This window comes from Saimiri boliviensis, chromosome 14 (assembly GCF_048565385.1).
Source record: "Saimiri boliviensis isolate mSaiBol1 chromosome 14, mSaiBol1.pri, whole genome shotgun sequence".
Taxonomy (NCBI): Eukaryota; Metazoa; Chordata; class Mammalia; order Primates; family Cebidae; genus Saimiri; species Saimiri boliviensis.
This window is the reverse complement of record NC_133462.1, coordinates 2,995,749-3,023,128: the sequence shown is the minus strand read 5'-3', so window position 1 is coordinate 3,023,128 and position 27,380 is coordinate 2,995,749. Positions and strand designations below refer to the sequence as shown.

At 40.8% G+C, this 27,380-nt stretch overlaps 2 protein-coding genes and 1 long non-coding RNA gene across 3 annotated transcripts; 2 read left to right on the top strand and 1 right to left on the bottom strand.

The window, feature by feature from the left end:
• LOC141581224 (uncharacterized) lies at positions 1 to 27,380 on the bottom strand. Its single transcript, XR_012513745.1, has 5 exons — positions 27,292 to 27,380; positions 16,767 to 17,074; positions 14,781 to 14,916; positions 2,466 to 2,773; positions 1 to 612 (listed from the first exon to the last, which is right to left on the bottom strand). It is a non-coding gene; the product is annotated as an uncharacterized LOC141581224 (long non-coding RNA).
• LOC141581222 (ret finger protein-like 4A) lies at positions 1,359 to 2,974 on the top strand. Its single transcript, XM_074385885.1, has 2 exons — positions 1,359 to 1,712; positions 2,210 to 2,974. The coding sequence occupies exons 1-2, from the start codon at positions 1,379 to 1,381 to the stop codon at positions 2,788 to 2,790; spliced, it is 915 nt and encodes a 304-aa protein (XP_074241986.1). The 5' UTR covers positions 1,359 to 1,378; the 3' UTR covers positions 2,791 to 2,974.
• Positions 15,661 to 17,275, top strand: LOC141581223 (ret finger protein-like 4A). Its single transcript, XM_074385886.1, has 2 exons — positions 15,661 to 16,014; positions 16,511 to 17,275. The coding sequence occupies exons 1-2, from the start codon at positions 15,681 to 15,683 to the stop codon at positions 17,089 to 17,091; spliced, it is 915 nt and encodes a 304-aa protein (XP_074241987.1). The 5' UTR covers positions 15,661 to 15,680; the 3' UTR covers positions 17,092 to 17,275.

The window sequence follows — 27,380 nt, the reverse complement described above, 5'->3', positions numbered from 1 at the left end:
ATGGTCTCGATCTCTCGACCTCCTGATCCACCCGCCTCAGCCTCCCAAAGTGCTGGGATTACAGGCTTGAGCCACCGCGCCCGGCTAAGTCTTAGATTTTCAATACCAAGACTAGACAAATGGCAATCTTCATTTTCTTGAATTTCATCAGAATTTGGCAGACTTATGAAAATGTCGAACAGAGGTTCGGTGGCTGGGTTACTCACCGTCAGGTTTTCCTAGGAGTTTTGCTTGGTTTTCCTATTCTCCGCTTCCCACAAACCCTGCCAACCACCATTTTTCTGTGATTTTCTGATTCTACAGGATCAGTCAACTCACATTCCACATAACTGACATCATACATGATTTATTTTGCTTGGCCTCACTTATTTCTTTTCACATAATGCCCTCAGCCTTCATCCACATTCGTGCAAATGCCAGGGTTTCCTTCTTTTTTTATGGTTGAATGTTCATTGTATATAGCGTCATTTCCTTACCCAGTTTTCTCCCACAGACACTGGGGCTGTTTCTATGGCTATTGTGAATAATGCTGCAGTCAGCCTAGGGGTGCAGGTATCTCTTTGCCATGCTGACCTTCTTTCTTTCACGTTGTACGAGGTAAAACGGAATCTTCTGCATAGAAAAGAAAACAAACAAACAACTGTGTATATATATATATATATATGACAATGGATTAATATACAAAATATATAAAGAATTTTTTCAAGGCAATAGCAAAAAGAAAAAACCTCCACTAATCTCATTTTTGATGGGCAAAAACCTGAATAGACAACTTATTTATATTTTGTGTCTTGTCCTCATGGTGTGCTCTTGGGCTTTTTTCACCACATCCAGTTTGCACAGCTGGGGCAGTCGAAGGTCTTCAAATGTACTCCTGCACTGTCCAATAGAAACATAATATAACCCACACATGTAATCGTAAATTTATTTTTTTGGTAGTCACATAAAGTATAATGAAACAAGCCCAATGTAAAATTCATGACTCAAATGGACTCAAAATGTAATCGTTTCAACATGTGAGCAACTTCTCAAGCAGATAGTTCACATTCTCTTTTTCTCTGTGTCTCATTCTCTATGTCTTCAAAAATAAAAGTGTATTTTGCTCACGGCACATCTCCGTTTGGATAAGCCCCGGTGCTACCATATCAAACAGCTCAGGTGGAGACCCCTTTACTATTTCAACTCAAAGTCTTTCAGTGAATCATGCCCTTTGTTTCAATGAGTATTACAGATATTAGAAGTTCAGGGCCTCAAGTCATTTACATTTGTATTTATGTTGTGTGTTCGTCACTAGTCGTAGTGATGGTAAGTGTCATACAATAACTCTCTGCATGTAAACACAAAAGGTCCCAAGCATGATCAGCTGCTCATTCAGCTCATGGAAATTCTAATACCACCCTCGATTTCTTTCCTACAGACATTTGCCATGGCTCAACACTTCAAGCAAGTAATTAGATGTCCTGTTTGTCTAAATGATCTTGAAGCGCCGGTGCAACTGAAATGTGGATATGCCTGCTGCCTCCAGTGCGTCAATTCACTGCAGAAGGAGCCCCACGGGGAAGGTGTACTATGCCCCTTATGCACTGTGGTGTCTCAGAAGGATGACATCAAGCCCAAGTACAAGCTGAGGGCACTGATTTCCATCATCAAGGAACTAGAGCCCAAGCTGAAATCTATTCTAAGGATGAACCCAAGGATGAAGAAGTTTCAAGGTAAGGAATCGATACGACCTTCCACAACCCATAGAAAGCACTGGAAAAATAACTTTCAAACATTTCTTTAAATATGTGCGTTAGCAGAAGTCTGTCATCTGCAATTTTTATGCTTCACAAACAGCAGTATGGAACTTCACCTTTGGGTACAGATTTTCATGGAACCTGCCAGTTGTACAGTCATTTGGAGAGATAGCGACTGTCTTTCCCTTCATGTATCTTATGTATTCAATGGAGAAAATGCTTATCCAATTATGCCATGACTTCATTCAAAAGGAATTTCTACTATGAATAAGGTGGATATGTTGTAGTTATTATATTCACGCATTCTATACATAAAATTTGACCTCATCCGGCAGCTAAACAGGAACATTTTGATTTGGGAAAGTAGAGTAAAAGAAGCAAAAGTGAGCAGCATATTTAGGTGTTTGCAGTTAAGGGGCAGAGGGAGTCTGTAGTGTGTGTCTTTGCTGAACTACTGGTTCTTCGTTCCACAGTGGAAATGATCTTGGATGTGGACACAGCCAGCAACTATCTTAGCATTTCTGAAGACCTGAGGAGCGTCCGATGTGGGGATTTCAAGCAGAACAGGAAAGAGCAGGCTGAAAGGTTCAGCTCCGCCCTGTGCGTCCTGGGGACCTCTCGCTTCACGTCTGGCCGCCACTACTGGGAGGTGGATGTGGGCACCAGCAAAATATGGGATGTGGGCATTTGCAAGGAGTCTGTGAATCGACAGGGGGAGGTTGTACTTACTTCAGAACGCGGCTTCTGGACTGTGGGTTGCAGAAGAAGACAGATCTTTGCCGCCAGCACCATGCCTTTGATTTTTCTCTGGGTGAGCCCCCAGTTGCACAGAGTGGGGATTTACCTGGATGTGGGTATGCAGTCCGTTTCCTTTTATAATGTTAGCGATGGGTGCCATATCTACACATTCAACGACATTCCTGTTGCCGAGCCTCTGCGTCCATTTTTTTCTCATAAACGTGAAACTCAAGATGATCAGAGCTCCCTGAGTATCTGTCCTGTGATCAATCCAGACAGTGCCAGTCCTCCAGTTTCTTCTGGGGAAAGGAAATAAACAGTTGGACATTATCATCGATAGCAAGTTTCTGTGCGCCTGTAGCCAGAGCTAAGAACATTTCTGCCAGATACACATAGGTACAAAGGGAGAGAAGGGAAACATCAGTCATTTTGTAAACCACGAACAGAAAGCAATTATATTAATTAGGGGAAAATTACATTTTATGTATACAGTTTGTCATATTTTCTTTGGGGCTTATGTTTATTCTTTTGTTCAATAAATATTTTGAAATTTCAAATTCATTTGTCAATATTTTCTATTTTCTGCAAGATCAATGTACTATGTGTTATGGAAGTAATTAACTAAATAATAATTCGAATGTGAGCCAACAGAGTATTTTTCAAATGACAAGAACTTATTTGAATACGGTAAAGTTATATATATATGTCTATATATACAGTTTAACCCAACAAATAAACACTCACATTCAAGTGTACACTGAGTATTTGTCAGAGTAGATATGTGGGGTCATAGACAAAACTCAATATTAAAATTGAAATAATATACATCCCATTTTCTAATAGCAACAGATAAGTTAGAAATCAGTAATGGGAAGAAATTCATGAATCCTTTAAATCCATGGAAATTAACCCTTTTAAATAAACCCTGATCAAATATTAAATTACACTGGAAATTACAACTATCCTGAACTGAATTAAAGTAAAATTCACAAAATGTGTAGATGCAGTTGAAGCTTAGTGAGAAACTTGCACTAATAAAAACTTTAATCAAATAGAAAGAAAATACCGTAATCAGTGACCTTTACTTCCATTTTGTCACTTAAGAGCAATTCAGCTGCAAAGTAGACAGAAAGAAATAATAAAGACCATGGTGGCAATCGATAAAATAGGAAATGGCCATGTATGATACAAAATCAACGGTATACTAAAAAATTTACATATAACTTAAAATTATATATATATATATGTATCCAATTTAGCCCAACAACTGAACACACACATTCAAATGCACATTGAGTGTGTCAGAGTGGACATATGTGGTCTTAGAGAAAACCCATTAATTTTAAAATGGAAATAATATACACCCTGTTTCTATGGCAAAGGAGTTGAATAACAGATCAGTAACAAGAAGCCATATATACGTAACTTTTCACATCTATGGAAATTAACCACTTCTAAATAAAATTGTGATCAAATATGAAATTACAATGGAAATTACAACTATCCTGAGGTTAAAAAAAAAGCACAAAATTTGTAGATGCAGTTGAAGATTTGTGAGAAACTTATACCAATAAAAACTCAAATAGGAAGAAAATATCATAATCAGTGATCTCAACGTGCACTTTAAGTTAAATAAGAGCGATTCAACTGAAAAGTAAATGGAAAGAAACAATACAGACTGTAGTGGCAATCAATAAGATGAAAAATGGCCATATATTATACAAAACCAAAGGCATACAATTTTTTTTCTTTCACATCTTTATTTATACTGAAAGAGAGTAAGAAGTTAAAGGAAAATGAAATGAAACGAGGCAGTAGAGAGGGAGCCAGGGAAAAAGCCAGAGAGGCAGACAGATAAAGAGAACGATGGACACAGAGATAAGAGGGAGGAAGACACGATTTCCTGAAGTATTAGGAAGGTAATAAGCATCGTCACCTCAGAGTGTGCAGATGTGAAAGGCTGGACGTCGTGGTCCTCAACAATCATACATTTTCTAGCTCAAAATGTCTATAGAGCTAAGCTCGGGAAACCTCACCTGATGCATGATGTAAACTTTTCTTTCGCTACTTTCAAGATTCTTTCTTCAATTTTGGCCTTGATTAGTTTAGCCATGTAATGTCCAGATATCATTTGCTTAGCATTTATTCTATTTAGCATTTTTTTAGCTCTAAAATCAATAGGTTATTTTTTTTGAGACGTTTTCAGCCCCTTTTCTTTACTTTTTCTGCCCTTTTCCTTTCTCGATTCCTTCTTAGACTCCAATTACATGTAAGTTGTTATACTTGATAATATCCCTCAGACTCCTCTTAACTGCAATCTTTGTGGCTATTTTTAAAAAATTGTGTCCTCATTGTTCAGCACCCGCCTATGAGTGAGAACATGCGGTGTTTGATTTTCTGCTCTTGTGTCAGTTTGCTGAGAATGGTGGTTTCCAGGTTCATCCATGTCCCTACGAAGGACACGAACTCATCGGTTTTTGATGGCAGGGGAGCACTACACACTGGGGTCCGTTGGGGGGAAATGGGGAAGGGATGGGGGGGTGGGGAGGTGGGGAGAGATAGCATGGGGAGAAATGCCAGATGTAGGTGAGGGGAAGGAAGGCAGCAAACCACACTGTCATGTGTGCACCTATGCAACCATCTTGCATGTTCTTCATATGTACCCCAAAACCTAAAATGCAATTAAAAAAAAAAGCTCATAAAAGAAAAAAAAAAAGAAAAACTCAAAAAAAAAAATTGTGTTAAAATACCTAAAAGTGATCATCTTAATCATTTTCAAGTATGCAAGTCAATGGCATTAATTACACCCTTACTGCTTTGCAACCAGCACCATTTACCTCCAGAAACGTTTTCACCTTGCAAAACTGCAGTGTACACCCATTAAACAAAAACTCCCCATTTCCCAATTCCCCCAACCTTACAACCACCATTGCACTTGACTATCACAGACAGCTCACATCAGTGAAATCAAATGTCATTTTCTCTCCTTGCACTGGCTTATTTCACTTAGCATAACCTCCTTAAGATTCACCCATGTTTACAAGTGACATCAGAGAAGTACAAATAATCAGAAGACACAAGTGTGAACCATGAAATGCAAATAAATTGGGTAATCATACTAATTGTAAGAAATATAATAAATACAGATGTTAAGAAGAATCAGAGCTTTCAATTTTAAGTTAAATCACATGCATTATATGATTCAATTAATTTGATTTTTATATGATGATATATACCGACCTCATAATTTTATCATCTTCTGTATTTATGGCCCAATAATGCCTTCCTGCCAATTCTCCTAAGCTGCTGAATTTATGAGCCAAGAGCCATGTCACGTAATCTGCAGATTTTCTGACAGTTACATAGTAATTCTTCAGGAAACTGGTAGATTACTTGCTGCCAAACGGGTTTGGTGGTGTCTTATTTTTGGCTTTAGAATTTGGCCTTTCTATTTCCTTATGCAGAAGTGTAAATTAATTTTTCTTAAATAAACATTTAATTGGTTGCATAAAAAACTGGGTAATCTAGTGGGCCCCCTCTCTGTGACAGAGCTGTTCTTTCCTTTTGCCTATTAAACTCCTGCCCCAATCCCACCGTGTGTGTGTCCACATCCTTGATGTCCTCGGCTGTGAGACCAAGAACCTTGGTATTTACCCCCGACAGCGAGGCCATGTTACGACGGCAAGCCAGGCAGGGTCCTGAAGCTCAGGGTGGAACAGGGAGAAGTTGTCATGAACGTCAGGATAGGCTGGGAAAGGGGACTGGAGACACAGGTCCTTGGTCAAATAACGTATTTCTCAGATACTAAGAAAAAGGGAAGGAAAAATCAAGGAAGCTACAGAAGAAACAGTATCTTTTTTTTTTTTTTTTCAGATGGAGTCTCCTATGTTGCCCAGGCTGGGGTGCAGAGGCGTGATCTAGGCTCACTGCAACCTCCACCTCCCGGGTTGAAGTGCCTCTCCCACCTAGGCCTCCTGAGTAGCTGGGCTTACAGACACCCACCATTACGCCCGGCTAACTTTTGTATTTTTAGTAGAAACTGGGTTTCACCGTGGTGGCCAGGCTGACCCTGAGCTCGTGACCTCAGTTGATCTGCCCGCCTCGGCCCTCCCAAGTGTGAGATTACTCCCTGGACAGTCTCCACCAATATTCGTCCCTCCCACAGGGCGGAACAGGGAGCTCAGACCACTGTGCTCAGACCATGGAGCAGCCCATTGCCTGAGGCAGCAGAGAGCTTCTCCCAGTAAACAAGGATCAAGTGTGCACCCAGCTCCATTGGCCATGGCTGGCTCTTACCCATAAGCACATCAGACGGCACAGCCTGACATAAAACCTGTTGGCAGAACATAGCGCTACAGGAACAAACCCAGAAGACCCTGCCTGGCCAGGCAGGGAGGCTCACGCCTATAATCCCAGGACTTTGGGAGGAGAGCGGGGCGGATCATCTGAGGTCAGGAGTTCGAGACCAGCCTGGTCAACATGGCGAAACCCCATCTGTACTCAAAGTACAAAGAAATTAGCTGGGTATGGTGGCGCACACCTGTAATCCCAGCTACCCAGGAGGCTCACACTGGAGAGTCATTTTAACCCAGGAGGCTGAGGTTGCAAGGCACTGAGCCAAGATCGTGCCACTGCATGCTGCATCCCAGCCTGGGAGACAGAGCAAAGCTGTCTCAAAGCAAAAAGCAAAACAAACAGAAAAAACAAAACATAGGAACGAAATAGCAACACACGTTACCACAAAAACACACTTAAGTGCGTAGGCCACAGGCCCTGTAAAGCTACTAACAATAAAAGTTATGGCACAACCAGCTAGCAACTTCACGATAGGATCAAAACCTCGCATATTAATATTAACCTTAAAGGGTCTAAAAGTTCCACTTAAAAGACATACAGTGGAAAGGTGGACTAAAAAAAAAGACCCATCAATCTGCTGTCTTTAAGAGACCTAAATCACACAATGTCACCCATAGGTTTAAAGTAAAGGATTGGAGGAAGATGTATCATGCAACCAGAAATCACAAAAGAGCAGGAATCACTATTCTTATATCAGGTAAAACAGACTTTAAACCAACAATACTAAGAAAATAAAGGAACAAAGAAGAGCATTCCACAATGACAAGGGCTCAATCCAACGCAGAGACTTAAATATCCTAATATATACGCACCCAACATCAGAGCACCCAGATCCTCAAGTACTTCTAGATCTATGAAAACACTCGGACATCCACACGATAACAGTGAGGGACTTCAACACCCCACTGAGTGTTGGACAGATCATGAGTGCACAAAACTGTTAAATTCTGGACTTAAATTCAGCACTTAATCAATTGGACCTAATAGACATGTACGGGGTACTGCACTCACCAACACAGGAATATACATTCTTCTACCTGTACATGAAACATACCCTAATAGCAACCACATACTTGATGATAAAGCAAGTCTCCATTATTCAAAAACGTAGAAATTATACCAATCGCACTTTCAGACCCCAGTGGGAGGTAAATAGAAATCAATACCAAGAATATTTCTCAAAACCAGACAATTACATGGAATTAAATAACTTGCTCCTGAATGACTTTGGAGCAAATAATGAAATTAGGACAGAAATAAAATTATTTGAAATACATGAAAATGAAGACAGAACATATCAGAATATCTGGGATGCAGCAAAAGCAGTGTCCAGAGGCAAGTTGATAGCACCAACTGCCTACACTAAAAAGGAAGATCTCAAACTCATGATCTAACAGCACACCTGGAAAAACTAGAAAAACAAAAACAAACTAACGCCAATGCTAATTGGGGAAAAAAAAAAACTGAAATCAGAGCAGTACTGAATGAAATTGAGGCCCAAAGATCCATACAAGAATCAATGACACCAAAAGCTAGTTCTTAGAAAGGCTAAGCAGAATCAACAGACTGCTAGCTACACCGAAAAGAAAAAAGAGATGATCCAAATAAGCACAATCAGAAATGATAAAGGTGACGTTACAATCACTCCCACAGAAATACAGAAGATCCTCAGAAAATATCATTAACAACTCTGTGCACACAAACTAGAAAATCCAGAGGAAATGCCTATATTCCATAAACACACAACATACCAAGATTGAATCGGGAAGATACTGAAACCCTGAAGAAACCAATACCGAGTTCTGAAATTAAACGAGTAATTTTTTAAAACCTACCAACCAGAAAGAGCTCTGGATCAGACGGATTCACAGCTGAATTCTACCAGACATACAATCAAAAGCTGGTACCAATTCTACTGAAACTATTCCAGAAAAACAAAGAACAAAAAATGATGGGAAAGAACTCTTTCCTAACTCATTCTACAAAGACAGCATCGCCCTGATTCCAAAGCCTGGCAAGAACACAGTAAAAAAAAAAAAAAAAAAAGGGAAACTAAAGGGCAATATCACTGATGAATTCACACACAAAAATCCTCAACAAAAGACTAGCAACCGAATCCAGCAGCACATCCAAAAGTTAATTCACCAAGACCAAGTCGGCTGTATTCCTGGGATGCAAGTTTGGTTCAACATGTACAAATCAATAAATGTGTTTCACCACATGAATGGAATTAAAAGCAAAGACCATATGATCATCTCAATAGATGCAGAAAAAGATTTCAATAGCGTGGTGGCTCATGCCTGTAATCCTAGCACTTTGGGAGGCCGAGGAGGGTGGATCACCTGAGGTCAGGAGTTCAAGACCAGCCTGGCCATCATGGTGAAACCCGTCTCTACTAAAAATACAAAATTAGCCAGGCATGGTGGTGCATGCCTGTAATCCCAGCTACTCAGGAGAATTGCTTGAACCCAGGAGGTACAGGTTGTGGTGAGCCGAGATCGCGCCATTGCACTCCAGCCCGGGCAACAAGAGTGAAACTCCGTCTCAAAAACAACAACAACAACAACAAAAAAAACAAAACCCCAAACCAAAAACACTAACATCCCTTCATGATAAAACCCTCAACAAACTAGACATAGACATAGAAGGAACACAACTCAAAATAATAAGGTACATCTATGACAAACCCACCCCACATCACACTGAGTGGGCAAAAGCTGAAAGCATTCTTATTAAGAACTGGAATCGGCTGGGCGCAGTGGCTCATTCCTGTAATCTCAACACTTTGGGAGGCTGAGGTAGGCAGATTGCTTGAGTATAGGAGTTCAATATCAGCCTGGGAAACACGGCAAAACCCCATCTCTACAAAAAATATAAAAATTAGCCAGGCATGGTGCCACAGGCCTGTAGTCCCAGCTACTTGGGGGACGGAGGTGGGGGGACTACTTGAGCCCAGCAAGTTGAGGCTGCAATCAGTCATGTTTGAAGCATGGGTGACAAAGTGAGACCTCCTCACCAACAAAAAAAGAAAAAAGAAAATGGGAACGAGACAAGGATGCCCAGTCTCAGCACTCCTATTCAACGTAGTACTGAAATCCGAGCCACAGCAATCAGGCAAGAGAAAGAAAGAAAAGCGTCCAAATAGGAAAAGAAGTCAGATTCTCTCTCCTCGATGACATAATTCTATACATAGAACACCCTAAAGACTCTGCCAAGAGGTTCGCAAGATTGACAAATGACTTCAGCAGAGTTTCAGGATACAACCTCAATGTACAAAAATCAGTAGCATTTCTACACATAAATAATGTACAAGCCAAGAGCCAGATCAAGAATGCAATCCATTAGAAAAATGCTAATCAAAACCACATTGAGATACCATCTCACACCAGTTAGAATGGTGATCAATAAAAAATTCTGGAGACAACAGATGCTGGAGAGGATGTGTAGAAATAGGAACACTTTTACACTGTTGGTGGGAGTGTAAATTAATTCAACCATTGTGGAAGACAGTGTGGCGATTCCTCAATGACCTAAAAATAGAAATCCCATTTGATCCAGCAATCCCATTAGTGGGTATATGTCCAAAGGATTATACATCATTCTACTATAAGGACACATGCACACGAATGTTCATTGCAGCACTGTTCACAATAGCAAAGACCTGGAACCAACCCAAATGCCCATCAATGATAGACTGGATAGGGAAAATGTGGTACATATACACCATGGAATACTATGCAGCCATCAAAAATGATGAGTTTATGTCCTTTGTAGGGACATGGATGAACCTGGAAACCATCATTCTCAGCAAACTGACACAAGAGCAGAAAATCAAACACGGCATGTTCTCACTCATAGGCAGGTGTTGAACAATGAGAACACATGGACACAGGGAGGGAGCACTACACGCTGGGGTCCGTTCGGGGGAAATGGGGGAGGGGTGGGGTGGTGGGGAGGTGGGAAGAGATAGCATGGGGAGAAATGACAGATACAGGTGAGGGGAAGGAAGGCAGCAAACCACACTGCCATGTGTGTACCTATGCAACAATCCTGCATGTTCTTCGCATGTACCCCAAAACCTAAAATGCAATAAAAAAAAAAGAAAAAAAAGAATGCAATCCCATTTATAATAACCACACATAAAAAATAGAATACCTGGAAATACATCCAGCCAAGGTGAAGGATCTCTACAAAGAAAACTACAACACTCTACTGAAAGAAATCAGAGATGACACAATCAAATGTAGAAACATTCCACGCTCATGGATTGAAAAAAACCAATATCACTAAAATGGCCAAACTGCTCAAAGCGATTTACGGATTCAAAGCTATTCCTATCCAACTACCAATGCCATTTTGCACAGAACTAGAAAAAAACTATTCCAAAATTTATATGCAACCAAAAAAGCGCCTGAATAGCCAAAGACATTTTAAGCAAAAACAACAAACTGAAGGCATCACATCACCCAACTCCAAACTATATAATAAGGCTACTATAACCAAAACAGCATGATATTCTTACAAAAAATAGACATATAGACCAATGGAACAGAGAACGCAGAAATAAAGCCACACACCTTCAACTATCTGGTCTTCAACAAAATTGACGAAAATAAGCAATAAAGGAAAGGATATTGTATTCGATAACTAGTGCTGCCATATGCAGAAGAATGAAACCGGACGTCTGCCTCTTGACATATATAAATGTTAACTTATGGTAGAATAAAGATTTCAATATAAGATCTCAGAACCCAAGAGGATGAGGCTGCAGTGAGTTATGATAGTGCCACTGCACTCCAGTCTGGGCAACAGAGCAAAACCTTCTCTCGAAAACAAATTAATTGGGCAGGGCATGGTGGCTCACGCCTGTGATCCCAGCACTTTAGGAGGCCAAGGTGGGCAAATCGCTTGAGCCCAGTAGTTTGAGACCAGGCTAGGCAACATGGTGAAACCCCGGCTCTAGAAAAAATGTAAAAATTAGCAGCGTGTGGTGGCGCACACCCGTAATCCCAGCGTCTCGGGAGGCTGAGGCACGAGAATCGCATGAACCTGGAAGGTGGAGGTTGCACTGAGCGAAGATTGTGCCACTGCAGTCCAGCCTTAACAACAGATTGAGACACTGCCTTAAAAAAAGAAAGAAGAAAGAAAGGAAAAAGGAAGCAGAACTAACTGCCACAGGGAGCCACCAAGCCACAGAGGTAGACAACGACAGAGAAAGAAAGGAACAAAAGATGTGCGAACAACCAGAAAACAATTAATGAAATCACAGGAGTTAGTCTTTATCTGTCGGTAATAACCTTGAATAGGAATGGACTAAATTCTCTAATTTAAAAAATATAGAGTAGGGCCGGGCGCGGTGGCTCACGCCTGTAATCCCAGCACTTTGGGAGGCCAAGGCGGGTGGATCACGAGGTCAAGAGATCGAGACCACCCTGGTCAACATGGTGAAACCCCGTCTCTACTAAAAATATAAAAATTAGCTGGGCATGGTGGCACGTGCCTGTAATCCCAGCTACTCAGGAGGCTGAGGCAGGAGAATTGCCTGAACCCAGGAGGCGGAGGTTGCGGTGAGCCGAGATCGCGCCATTGCACTCCAGCCTGGGTAACAAGAGGGAAACTCTGTCCCAAAAAAAAAAAAAAAAAATTATATATATATATAGAGAGTAGCTAAACAGATAATAATAATAAAGGCCCAACTATTTACAACCTACAAGACACTCGTCTCACCATCAAACACGAAAACAGACTGAGAGCCAAGGCATGAAAAAGTCATTCTATGCAAACAGAAACCAAAAGCAAGCAGGAGCAGCCATACCGTCATCACATAAAACACACTTCAAATAAAAACTGCAAAACTGACCCCAAAAAGGGTTATAGCCTGGGTGCGGTGGCTCCTGCCTATAATCCCAACACTTTGGGAGGCTAGCTGGGAGGCTAGCTTGATCCCAGGAGTTTCAGACCAACCTGGAAAACATGGTATAACCCCGCCTCTGCAAAAAAAAAAAAAATTTAAAAATAGCCACGGATGGTTGCATGAGCCTGTAGTTCCAGCTACGCAGGACATGAGGTGTGTGAATTGCCTGAATAGTGAAAATACTTGGGGGTCCTGTGAGTCTGAAAGTTATCAAGGAATTGAGGGCTGCCTTGGCTTTGAATGTGAAAGAAGAGAATCTAGCAGACATCAGGGAATGATGAGTATGGAGACGATTAAATGAAAGACGATTTAATCCAATCACCTTAATGTAATCAAATCCTTTGCTACGCTACCTCCAGTCTCCGAGTTTTACATTCTTATCCTTGAACTCTGATCATCTATAAAATATTTAATACATGAGGAACCCATTTCTGAACATTAAAAAAAAGAACTGAATCTCATTTTACATATGTTGCGTTGCATGGGAAATAGTAAGATTATAACAATATCTTCTATGTTTTTAGATGCTATAATGAAAAAAGGAAAACAGGACTTTCACTGGCCGATTGTCTGGAAACAGTTGCGGGATTCCTTTCCTAAGCTTCTTAATTAGAATCTTTTACAGTATAGAGAAAACGTTTTTGAGAGTTGAGCATGGTCTGTGGAGGGTCCTATTAGTAACTTCTGAGTAGGTTTCACGCACCTCTGTTATTGAAATGTGAAAAGATGTTACAGTTAAAAAAAAAAACAAAACTAAAAAAAAAAAACTATTTGAAAGTGGCACCTTTGATTTTAGAGGAATTTTAAATGTCACCCGAATTTTTCAAAATTTAATTTTAATTAATTTTCCAAATTTTCAATAGGCATAATCTTTAAGATCTTATCTAAAATGATTATATGGCAATATTTTGTCCTTGTTAATTAAAAAGACAGCACTCTGAAAACACAATCATCTTCCTTTATGGTAAAAACCTATGTCAATAGCAACCATCTCAATGACACCAGAATTCAATCAAAATCTGAGTAGATTAAAGAGGTGGGGTGGGGTGTGGCTAATTGGGTGGAGAGATTCTCTCTTAAAAAGCCCCTGGCAGCTGGCTCTCACTCCAGATCTGAGCTGTCAGCAGAAGCAGCTGGAGGCCAGCGGAGGAAACTCTGGAAGGTGAGTTCAGTCGTATGAAATTCATTTTTCCAAAGGTTGTAGGAGAGTCTGGGGGAATGGAATACTTTTTTGATTCCACAGGTGTTGTCTGAGGCCAACTCCATCACAGACACACTGTGGTTTTGGGGGAGAATGGGAACACTGCCCTGGTAGCAGTCAGGTAAGTCTTAGATTTTCTTTCTTTCTTTTTTTTTTTTTTTTGAGATGGAGTTTCGCTCTTGTTACCCAGGCTGGAGTGCAATGGCGCGATCTCGGCTCACCGCAACCTCCGCCTCCTGGGTTCAGGCAATTCTCCTGCCTCAGCCTCCTAAGTAGCTGGGATTACAGGCACGTGCCACCATGCCCAGCTAATGTTTTTGTATTTTTAGTAGAGACGGGGTTTCACCATGCTGACCAGGATGGTCTCGATCTCTCGACCTCCTGATCCACCCGCCTCAGCCTCCCAAAGTGCTGGGATTACAGGCTTGAGCCACCGCGCCCGGCTAAGTCTTAGATTTTCAATACCAAGACTAGACAAATGGCAATCTTCATTTTCTTGAATTTCATCAGAATTTGGCAGACTTATGAAAATGTCGAACAGAGGTTCGGTGGCTGGGTTACTCACCGTCAGGTTTTCCTATGAGTTTTGCTTGGTTTTCCTATTCTCCGCTTCCCACAAACCCTGCCAACCACCATTTTTCTGTGATTTTCTGATTCTACAGGATCAGTCAACTCACATTCCACATAACTGACATCATACATGATTTATTTTGCTTGGCCTCACTTATTTCTTTTCACATAATGCCCTCAGCCTTCATCCACATTCGTGCAAATGCCAGGGTTTCCTTCTTTTTTTATGGTTGAATGTTCATTGTATATAGCGTCATTTCCTTACCCAGTTTTCTCCCACAGACACTGGGGCTGTTTCTATGGCTATTGTGAATAATGCTGCAGTCAGCCTAGGGGTGCAGGTATCTCTTTGCCATGCTGACCTTCTTTCTTTCACGTTGTACGAGGTAAAACGGAATCTTCTGCATAGAAAAGAAAACAAACAAACAACTGTGTATATATATATATATATGACAATGGATTAATATACAAAATATATAAAGAATTTTTTCAAGGCAATAGCAAAAAGAAAAAACCTCCACTAATCTCATTTTTGATGGGCAAAAACCTGAATAGACAACTTATTTATATTTTGTGTCTTGTCCTCATGGTGTGCTCTTGGGCTTTTTTCACCACATCCAGTTTGCACAGCTGGGGCAGTCGAAGGTCTTCAAATGTACTCCTGCACTGTCCAATAGAAACATAATATAACCCACACATGTAATCGTAAATTTATTTTTTTGGTAGTCACATAAAGTATAATGAAACAAGCCCAATGTAAAATTCATGACTCAAATGGACTCAAAATGTAATCGTTTCAACATGTGAGCAACTTCTCAAGCAGATAGTTCACATTCTCTTTTTCTCTGTGTCTCATTCTCTATGTCTTCAAAAATAAAAGTGTATTTTGCTCACGGCACATCTCCGTTTGGATAAGCCCCGGTGCTACCATATCAAACAGCTCAGGTGGAGACCCCTTTACTATTTCAACTCAAAGTCTTTCAGTGAATCATGCCCTTTGTTTCAATGAGTATTACAGATATTAGAAGTTCAGGGCCTCAAGTCATTTACATTTGTATTTATGTTGTGTGTTCGTCACTAGTCGTAGTGATGGTAAGTGTCATACAATAACTCTCTGCATGTAAACACAAAAGGTCCCAAGCATGATCAGCTGCTCATTCAGCTCATGGAAATTCTAATACCACCCTCGATTTCTTTCCTACAGACATTTGCCATGGCTCAACACTTCAAGCAAGTAATTAGATGTCCTGTTTGTCTAAATGATCTTGAAGCGCCGGTGCAACTGAAATGTGGATATGCCTGCTGCCTCCAGTGCGTCAATTCACTGCAGAAGGAGCCCCACGGGGAAGGTGTACTATGCCCCTTATGCACTGTGGTGTCTCAGAAGGATGACATCAAGCCCAAGTACAAGCTGAGGGCACTGATTTCCATCATCAAGGAACTAGAGCCCAAGCTGAAATCTATTCTAAGGATGAACCCAAGGATGAAGAAGTTTCAAGGTAAGGAATCATACGACCTTCCACAACCCATAGAAAGCACTGGAAAAATAACTTTCAAACATTTCTTTAAATATGTGCGTTAGCAGAAGTCTGTCATCTGCAATTTTTATGCTTCACAAACAGCAGTATGGAACTTCACCTTTGGGTACAGATTTTCATGGAACCTGCCAGTTGTACAGTCATTTGGAGAGATAGCGACTGTCTTTCCCTTCATGTATCTTATGTATTCAATGGAGAAAATGCTTATCCAATTATGCCATGACTTCATTCAAAAGGAATTTCTACTATGAATAAGGTGGATATGTTGTAGTTATTATATTCACGCATTCTATACATAAAATTTGACCTCATCCGGCAGCTAAACAGGAACATTTTGATTTGGGAAAGTAGAGTAAAAGAAGCAAAAGTGAGCAGCATATTTAGGTGTTTGCAGTTAAGGGGCAGAGGGAGTCTGTAGTGTGTGTCTTTGCTGAACTACTGGTTCTTCGTTCCACAGTGGAAATGATCTTGGATGTGGACACAGCCAGCAACTATCTTAGCATTTCTGAAGACCTGAGGAGCGTCCGATGTGGGGATTTCAAGCAGAACAGGAAAGAGCAGGCTGAAAGGTTCAGCTCCGCCCTGTGCGTCCTGGGGACCTCTCGCTTCACGTCTGGCCGCCACTACTGGGAGGTGGATGTGGGCACCAGCAAAATATGGGATGTGGGCATTTGCAAGGAGTCTGTGAATCGACAGGGGGAGGTTGTACTTACTTCAGAACGCGGCTTCTGGACTGTGGGTTGCAGAAGAAGACAGATCTTTGCCGCCAGCACCATGCCTTTGATTTTTCTCTGGGTGAGCCCCCAGTTGCACAGAGTGGGGATTTACCTGGATGTGGGTATGCAGTCCGTTTCCTTTTATAATGTTAGCGATGGGTGCCATATCTACACATTCAACGACATTCCTGTTGCCGAGCCTCTGCGTCCATTTTTTTCTCATAAACGTGAAACTCAAGATGATCAGAGCTCCCTGAGTATCTGTCCTGTGATCAATCCAGACAGTGCCAGTCCTCCAGTTTCTTCTGGGGAAAGGAAATAAACAGTTGGACATTATCATCGATAGCAAGTTTCTGTGCGCCTGTAGCCAGAGCTAAGAACATTTCTGCCAGATACACATAGGTACAAAGGGAGAGAAGGGAAACATCAGTCATTTTGTAAACCACGAACAGAAAGCAATTATATTAATTAGGGGAAAATTACATTTTATGTATACAGTTTGTCATATTTTCTTTGGGGCTTATGTTTATTCTTTTGTTCAATAAATATTTTGAAATTTCAAATTCATTTGTCAATATTTTCTATTTTCTGCAAGATCAATGTACTATGTGTTATGGAAGTAATTAACTAAATAATAATTCGAATGTGAGCCAACAGAGTATTTTTCAAATGACAAGAACTTATTTGAATACGGTAAAGTTATATATATATGTCTATATATACAGTTTAACCCAACAAATAAACACTCACATTCAAGTGTACACTGAGTATTTGTCAGAGTAGATATGTGGGGTCATAGACAAAACTCAATATTAAAATTGAAATAATATACATCCCATTTTCTAATAGCAACAGATAAGTTAGAAATCAGTAATGGGAAGAAATTCATGAATCCTTTAAATCCATGGAAATTAACCCTTTAAAATAAACCCTGATCAAATATTAAATTACACTGGAAATTACAACTATCCTGAACTGAATTAAAGTAAAATTCACAAAATTTGTAGATGCAGTTGAAGCTTAGTGAGAAACTTGCACTAATAAAAACTTTAATCAAATAGAAAGAAAATACTGTAATCAGTGACCTTTACTTCCATTTTGTCACTTAAGAGCAATTCAGCTGCAAAGTAGACAGAAAGAAATAATAAAGACCATAGTGGCAATCGATAAAATAGGAAATGGCCATGTATGATACAAAATCAACGGTATACTAAAAAATTTACATGTAACTTAAAATTATATATATATATATGTATTCAATTTAGCCCAACAACTGAACACACACATTCAAATGCACATTGAGTGTGTCAGAGTGGACATATGTGGTCTTAGAGAAAACCCATTAATTTTAAAATTGAAATAATATACACCCTGTTTCTAATGGCAAAGGAGTTGAATAACAGATCAGTAACAAGAAGCCATATATACATAACTTTTCACATCTATGGAAATTAACCACTTCTAAATAAAATTGTGATCAAATATGAAATTACTACTATCCTGAGGTAAAAAAAAAAAAAGCACAAAATTTGTAGATGCAGTTGAAGATTTGTGAGAAACTTATAAAAACTGAAATAGGAAGAAAATATCATAATCAGTGATCTCAACGTGCACTTTAAGTTAAATAAGAGCGATTCAACTGCAAAGTAAATGGAAAGAAACAATACAGACTGTAGTGGCAATCAATAAGATGAAAAATGGCCATATATTATATAAAACCAAAGGCATACAATTTTTTTTCTTTCACATCTTTATTTATACTGAAAGAGAGTGAGAAGTTAAAGGAAAATGAAATGAAACGAGGCAGTAGAGAGGGAGCCAGGGAAAAAGCCAGAGAGGCAGACAGATAAAGAGAATGATGGACACAGAGATAAGAGGGAGGAAGACACGATTTCCTGAAGTATTAGGAAGGTAATAAGCATCGTCACCTCAGAGTGTGCAGATGTGAAAGGCTGGACGTCGTGGTCCTCAACAATCATACATTTTCTAGCTCAAAATGTCTATAGAGCTAAGCTCGGGAAACCTCACCTGATGCATGATGTAAACTTTTCTTTTGCTACTTTCAAGATTCTTTCTTCAATTTTGGCCTTGATTAGTTTAGCCATGTAATGTCCAGATATCATTTGCTTAGCATTTATTCTATTTAGCATTTTTTTAGCTCTAAAATCAATAGGTTATTTTTTTTTGAGACGTTTTCAGCCCCTTTTCTTTACTTTTTCTGCCCTTTTCCTTTCTCGATTTCTTCTTAGACTCCAATTACATATAAGTTGTTATACTTGATAATATCCCTCAGACTACTCTTTTTTATTTATTTATTTATTTATTTATTTAATTTTTTTGAGGCGGAGTTTCGCTCTTGTTACCCAGGCTGGAGTGCAATGGCGCGATCTCGGCTCACCGCAACCTCCGCCTCCTGGGTTCAGGCAATTCTCCTGCCTCAGCCTCCTGAGTAACTGGGATTACAGGCACGTGTCACCATGCCCAGCTAATTTTTTGCACTTTTAGTAGAGACGGGGTTTCACCATGTTGACCAGGATGGTCTCGATCTCTTGACTTCGTGATCCACCCGCCTCGGCCTCCCAAAGTGCTGGGATTACAGGCTTGAGCCACCACGCCCGGCCCAGACTACTCTTAACTGCAGTCTTTGTGGCTATTTTTAAAAAATTGTGTCCTCATTGTTCAGCACCCGCCTATGAGTGAGAACATGCGGTGTTTGATTTTCTGCTCTTGTGTCACTTTGCTAAGAATGATGGTTTCCAGGTTCACCCATGTCCCTATGAAGGACACCAACTCATCGTTTTTTGATGGCCGGGGAGCACTACACACTGGAGTCCGTTGGAGGGAAATGGGGAAGGGATGGGGAGGTGGGGAGGTGCGGAGAGATGTCATGGGGAGAAATGGCAGATGTAGGTGAAGGGGAGGAAGGCAGCAAACCACGCTGCCATGTGTGCACCTATGCAATAATCCTGCATGTTCTTCACATGTACCCCAAAACCTAAAATGCAATTAAAAAAAAACAACAACTCATAAAAGGAAAAAAAAAAGAGAAAAACAAAAAAAAATTGTGTTAAAATACCTAAAAGTGATCATCTTAATCATTTTCAAGTATGCAAGTCAATGGCATTAATTACACCCTTACTGCTTTGCAACCAGCACCACCATTTACCTCCAGAAACGTTTTCAACTTGCAAAACTGCAGTGTACACCCATTAAACAAAAACTCCCCATTTCCCAATTCCCCCAACCTTACAACCACCATTGCACTTGACTATCACAGACACCTCACATCAGTGAAATCAAATGTCATTGTCTCTCCTTGCACTGGCTTATTTCACTTAGCATAACCTCCTTAAGATTCACCCATGTTTACAAGTGACATCAGAGAAGTACAAATAATCAGAAGACACAAGTGTGAACCATGAAATGCAAATAAATTGGGTAATCATACTAATTGTAAGAAATATAATGAATAAAGATCTTAAGAAGAATCAGAGCTTTCAATTTTAAGTTAAATCACATGCATTATATGATTCAATTAATTTCATTTTTATATGATGATATCTACGGACCACATAATTTTATCATCTTCTGTATTTATGGCCCAATAATGCCTTCCTGCCAATTCTCCTAAGCTGCTGAATTTATGAGCCAACAGCCATGTCACGTAATCTGCAGATTTTCTGACAGTTATATAGTAATTCTTCAGGAAACTGGTAGATTACTTGCTGCCAAACGGGCTTGGTGGTGTCTTATTTTTGGCTTTAGAATTTGGCCTTTCTATTTCCTTATGCAGCAGTGTAAATTAATTTTTCTTAAATAAACATTTAATTGGTTGCATAAAAAACTGGGTAATCTAGTGGGCCCCCTCTCTGTGACAGAGCTGTTCTTTCCTTTTGCCTATTAAACTCCTGCCCCAATCCCACCCTGTGTGTGTCCACATCCTTGATGTCCTCGGCTGTGAGACCAAGAACCTTGGTATTTACCCCCGACAGCGAGGCCGTGTTAGGACGGCAAGCCAGGCAGGGTCCTGAAAGCTCAGGGTGGAACAGGGAGAAGTTGTCATGAACGTCAGGATAGGCTGGGAAAGGGGACTGGAGACACAGGTCCTTGGTCAAATAACGTATTTCTCAGATACTAAGAAAAAGGGAAGGAAAAATCAAGGAAGCTACAGAAGAAACAATATCTTATTTTTTTTTAGATGGAGTCTCCTATGTTGCCCAGGCTGGGGTGCAGAGGCGTGATCTAGGCTCACTGCAACCTCCACCTCCCGGGTTGAAGTGCCTCTCCCACCTAGGCCTCCTGAGTAGCTGGGCTTACAGACACCCACCATTACGCCCGGCTAATTTTTGTATTTTTAGTAGAAACTGGGTTTCACCGTGGTGGCCAGGGTGACCCTGAGCTCCTGACCTTAGTTGATCTGCCCGCCTCGGCCCTCCCAAGTGTGAGATTACTCCCTGGACAGTCCCCACCAATATTCGTCCCTCCCACAGGGCGGAACAGGGAGCTCAGACCACTGTGCACTTCATGGAGCAGCCCATTGCCTGAGGCAGCAGAGAGCTTCTCCCAGTAAACAAGGATCAAGTGTGCACCCAGCTCCATTGGCCATGGCTGGCTCTTACCCATAAGCACATCAGACGGCACAGCCTGACATAAAACCTGTTGGCAGAACATAGTGCTACAGGAACAAACCCAGAAGATCCTGCCTGGCCAGGCAGGGAGGCTCACGCCTATAATCCCAGGACTTTGGGAGGAGAGCGGGGTGGATCATCTGAGGTCAGGAGTTCGAGACCAGCCTGGTCAACATGGCGAAACCCCATCTGTACTCAAAGTACAAAGAAATTAGCTGGGCATGGTGGCGCACACCTGTAATCCCAGCTACTCAGGAGGATCACACTGGAGAGTCATTTTAACCCAGGAGGCTGAGGTTGCAAGGCACTGAGCCCAGATCGTGCCACTGCATGCTGCATCCCAGCCTGGGAGACAGAGCAAAGCTGTCTCAAAGCAAAAAGCAAAACAAACAGAAAAAACAAAACATAGGAACAAGATAGCAACACACGTTACCACAAAAACACACTTAAGTGCGTAGGCCACAGGCCCTATAAGGCTACTAACAATAAAAGTTATGGCGCAACCAGCTAGCAACTTCACAATAGGATCAAAACCTCACATGTTAATATTAACCTTAAAGGGTCTAAAAGTTCCACTTAAAAGACATACAGTGGAAAGTTAGACTAAAAAAAAAAAAAAAAAAAAAGACTCATCAATCTACTGTCTTCAAGATAACTAAATTACATAAAATGTCACCCATAGGTTTAAAGTAAAGGATTAGAGGAAGATCTATCTGCAACCAGAAATCACAGAAGAGCAGGAATCACTATTCTTATATCAGGTAAAACAGACTTTAAACCAACAACACTAAGAAAATAAAGGAACAAAGAAGAGCATTCCACAATGACAAGGGCTCAATCCAACCCAGACACTTAAATATCCTAATATATAGGTCTAGATCTATGAAAACACTCGGACATCCACACGATAACAGTGAGGGACTTCAACACCCCACTGAGTGTTGGACAGATCATGAGTGCACAAAACTGTTAAATTCTGGACTTAAATTCAGCACTTAATCAATTGGACCTAATAGACATGTACGGGGTACTGCACTCATCAACCCAAGAATATATATTCTTCTACCTGTACATGAAACATACCCTAATAGCAACCACATACTTGATGATAAAGCAAGTCTCCATTATTCAAAAAAGTAGAAATTATACCAATCGCACTTTCAGACCCCAGTGGGAGGTAAATAGAAATCAATACCAAGAATATTTCTCAAAACCAGACAATTACATGGAATTAAATAACTTGCTCCTGAATGACTTTGGAGCAAATAATGAAATTAGGACAGAAATAAAATTATTTGAAATACATGAAAATGAAGACAGAACATATCAGAATATCTGGGATGCAGCAAAAGCAGCGTCCAGAGGCAAGTTGATAGCACCAACTGCCTACACCAAAAGGAAGATCTCAAACTCATGATCTAACAGCACACCTGGAAAAACTAGAAAAACAAAAACAAACTAACGCCAATGCTAATTGGAAAAAAAAAAAACTGAAATCAGAGCAGTACTGAATGAAATTGAGGCCCAAAGATCCATACAAGAATCAATGACACCAAAAGCTAGTTCTTAGAAAGGGTAAACAAAATCAACAGACTGCTAGCTACACTGATAAGAAAAAGAGAGATGATCCAAATAAGCACAATCAGAAATGATAAAGGTGACGTTACAATCACTCCCACAGAAATACAGAAGATCCTCAGAAAATATCATTAACAACTCTGTGCACACAAACTAGAAAATCCAGAGGAAATGCCTATATTCCATAAACACACAACATACCAAGATTGAATCGGGAAGATACTGAAACCCTGAACAAACCAATACCGAGTTCTGAAATTAAACGAGTAATTTTTAAAAACCTACCAACCAGAAAGAGCTCTGGATCAGACGGATTCACAGCTGAATTCTACCAGACATACAATCAAAAGCTGGTACCAATTCTACTGAAACTATTCCAGAAAAACAAAGAACAAAAAATGATGGGAAAGAACTCTTTCCTAACTCATTCTACAAAGACAGCATCGCCCTGATTCCAAAGCCTGGCAAGAACACAGTAAAAAGAAAAAAAAAAAAAAAAAAGGAAACTAAAGGACAGTATCACTGATGAATTCACACACAAAAATCCTCAACAAAATACTAGCAACCGAATACAGCAGCACATCCAAAAGTTAATTCACCAAGACCAAGTCGGCTGTATTCCTGGGATGCAAGTTTGGTTCAACATGTACAAATCAATAAATGTGTTTCACCACATGAATGGAATTAAAAGCAAAGACCATATGATCATCTCAATAGATGCAGAAAAAGATTTCAATAGCGTGGTGGCTCATGCCTGTAATCCTAGCACTTTGGGAGGCCGAGGAGGGTGGATCACCTGAGGTCAGGAGTTCAAGACCAGCCTGGCCATCATGGTGAAACCCGTCTCTACTAAAAATACAAAATTAGCCAGGCATGGTGGTGCATGCCTGTAATCCCAGCTACTCAGGAGAATTGCTTGAACCCAGGAGGTACAGGTTGTGGTGAGCCGAGATCGCGCCATTGCACTCCAGCCCGGGCAACAAGAGTGAAACTCCGTCTCAAAAACAACAACAACAACAACAAAAAAAACAAAACCCCAAACCAAAAACACTAACATCCCTTCATGATAAAACCCTCAACAAACTAGACATAGACATGGAAGGAACACAACTCAAAATAATAAGGTACATCTATGACAAACCCACCCCACATCACACTGAGTGGGCAAAAGCTGAAAGCATTCTTATTAAGAACTGGAATAGGCTGGGCGCAGTGGCTCATTCCTGTAATCTCAACACTTTGGGAGGCTGAGGTAGGCAGATTGCTTGAGTATAGGAGTTCAAGGTCAGCCTGGGAAACATGGCAAAACCCCATCTCTACAAAAAATATAAAAATTAGCCAGGCATGGTGCCACAGGCCTGTAGTCCCAGCTACTTGGGGGACGGAGGTGGGGGGACTACTTGAGCCCAGCAAGTTGAGGCTGCAATCAGTCATGTTTGAAGCCTGGGTGACAAAGTGAGACCTCCTCACCAACAAAAAAAGAAAAAAGAAAATGGAAACGAGACAAGGATGCCCAATCTCAGCACTCCTATTCAACGTAGTACTGAAATCCGAGCCACAGCAATCAGGCAAGAGAAAGAAAGAAAAGCATCCAAATAGGAAAAGAAGTCAGATTCTCTCTCCTCGATGACATAATTCTATACATAGAACACCCTAAAGACTCTGCCAAGAGGTTCGCAAGATTGACAAATGACTTCAGCAGAGTTTCAGGATACAACCTCAATGTACAAAAATCAGTAGCATTTCTACACATAAATAATGTACAAGCCAAGAGCCAGATCAAGAATGTAATCCATTAGAGAAATGCAAATCAAAACCACATTGAGATACCATCTCACACCAGTTAGAATGGCGATCATTAAAAAATTCTGGAGACAACAGATGCTGGAGAGGATGTGGAGAAATAGGAACACTTTTACACTGTTGGTGGGAGTGTAAATTAATTCAACCATTGTGGAAGACAGTGTGGCGATTCCTCAATGACCTAAAAATAGAAATCCCATTTGATCCAGCAATCCCATTACTGGGTATATATCCAAAGGATTATAAATCATTCTACTATAAGGACACATGCACACGAATGTTCATTGCAGCACTGTTCACAATAGCAAAGACCTGGAACCAACCCAAATGCCCGTCGATGATAGACTGGATAGGGAAAATGTGGTACATATACACCATGGAATATTATGCAGCCATCAAAAATGATGAGTTCATGTCCTTTGTAGGGACATGGATGAACCTGGAAACCATCATTCTCAGCAAACTGACACAAGAGCAGAAAATCAAACACGGCATGTTCTCACTCATAGGCGGGTGTTGAACAATGAGAACACATGGACACAGGGAGGGGAGCACTACACACTGGGGTCCGTTGGGAGGAAATGGGGGAGGGACGGGGGGGGTTGGGAGGTGGGAAGAGATAGCATGGGGAGAAATGACAGATACAGGTGAGGGGAAGGAAGGCAGCAAACCACACCGCCATGTGTGTACCTATGCAACAATCCTGCATGTTCTTCCCATGTACCCCAAAACCTAAAATGCAATATAAAAAAAAAGAAAAAAAAGAATGCAATCCCATTTATAATGACCACACATAAAAAATAGAATACCTGGAAATACATCCAGCCAAGGTGAAGGATCTCTACAAAGAAAACTACAACACTCTACTGAAAGAAATCAGAGATGACACAATCAAATGTAGAAACATTCCACGCTCATGGATTGAAAAAAACCAATATCACTAAAATGGCCAAACTGCTCAAAGCGATTTACGGATTCAAAGCTATTCCTATCCAACTACCAATGCCATTTTGCACAGAACTAGAAAAAAACTATTCTAAAATTTATATGCAACCAAAAAAGCGCCTGAATAGCCAAAGACATTTTAAGCAAAAACAACAAACTGAAGGCATCACATTACCCAACTCCGAACTATATAATAAGGCTACTATAACCAAAACAGCATGATATTCTTACAAAAAATAGACATATAGACCAATGGAACAGAGAACGCAGAAATAAAGCCACACACCTTCAACTATCTGGTCTTCAACAAAATTGACGAAAATAAGCAATAAAGGAAAGGATATTGTATTCGATAACTAGTGCTGCCATATGCAGAAGAATGAAACCGGACGTCTGCCTCTTGACATATATAAATGTTAACTTATGGTAGAATAAAGATTTCAATATAAGATCTCAGAACCCAAGAGGATGAGGCTGCAGTGAGTTATGATAGTGCCACTGCACTCCAGTCGGGGCAACAGAGCAAAACCTTCTCTCAAAAACAAATTAATTGGGCAGGGCATGGTGGCTCACGCCTGTGATCCCAGCACTTTAGGAGGCTAAGGTGGGCAAATCGCTTGAGCCCAGTAGTTTGAGACCAGGCTAGGCAACATGGTGAAACCCCGGCTCTAGAAAAAATGTAAAAATTAGCGGCGTGTGGTGGCGCACACCCGTAATCCCAGCTACTCGGGAGGCTGAGGCACGAGAATCGCATGAACCTGGAAGGTGGAGGTTGCACTGAGCGAAGATTGTGCCACTGCAGTCCAGCCTTAACAACAGATTGAGACACTGCCTTAAAAAAAGAAAGAAGAAAGAAAGGAAAAAGGAAGCAGAACTAACTGCCACAGGGAGCCACCAAGCCACAGAGGTAGACAACGACAGAGAAAGAAAGGAACAAAAGATGTGCGAACAACCAGAAAACAATTAATGAAATCACAGGAGTTAGTCTTTATCTGTCGGTAATAACCTTGAATAGGAATGGACTAAATTCTCTAATTTAAAAAATATAGAGTAGGGCCGGGCGCGGTGGCTCACGCCTGTAATCCCAGCACTTTGGGAGGCCAAGGCGGGTGGATCACGAGGTCAAGAGATCGAGACCACCCTGGTCAACATGGTGAAACCCCGTCTCTACTAAAAATATAAAAATTAGCTGGGCATGGTGGCACGTGCCTGTAATCCCAGCTACTCAGGAGGCTGAGGCAGGAGAATTGCCTGAACCCAGGAGGCGGAGGTTGCGGTGAGCCGAGATCGCGCCATTGCACTCCAGCCTGGGTAACAAGAGTGAAACTCTGTCCCAAAAAAAAAAAAAAAAATTATATATATATAGAGAGAGTAGCTAAACAGATAATAATAATAAAGGCCCAACTATTTACAACCTACAAGACACTCGTCTCACCATCAAACACGAAAACAGACTGAGAGCCAAGGCATGAAAAAGTCATTCTATGCAAACAGAAACCAAAAGCAAGCAGGAGCAGCCATACCGTCATCACATAAAACACACTTCAAATAAAAACTGCAAAACTCACCCCAAAAAAGGTTATAGCCTGGGTGCGGTGGCTCCTGCCTATAATCCCAACACTTTGGGAGGCTAGCTGGGAGGCTAGCTTGATCCCAG

Coding starts and splice junctions, on each gene's coding strand:
- LOC141581222 (XM_074385885.1), top strand. CDS start 1,379: ATGGAAATTCTAATACCACCCTCGATTTCTTTCCTACAGACATTTGCC. Junction 1,713..2,209: donor AAGGATGAAGAAGTTTCAAG/GTAAGGAATCGA, acceptor TTCGTTCCACAG/TGGAAATGATCTTGGATGTG.
- LOC141581223 (XM_074385886.1), top strand. CDS start 15,681: ATGGAAATTCTAATACCACCCTCGATTTCTTTCCTACAGACATTTGCC. Junction 16,015..16,510: donor AAGGATGAAGAAGTTTCAAG/GTAAGGAATCAT, acceptor TTCGTTCCACAG/TGGAAATGATCTTGGATGTG.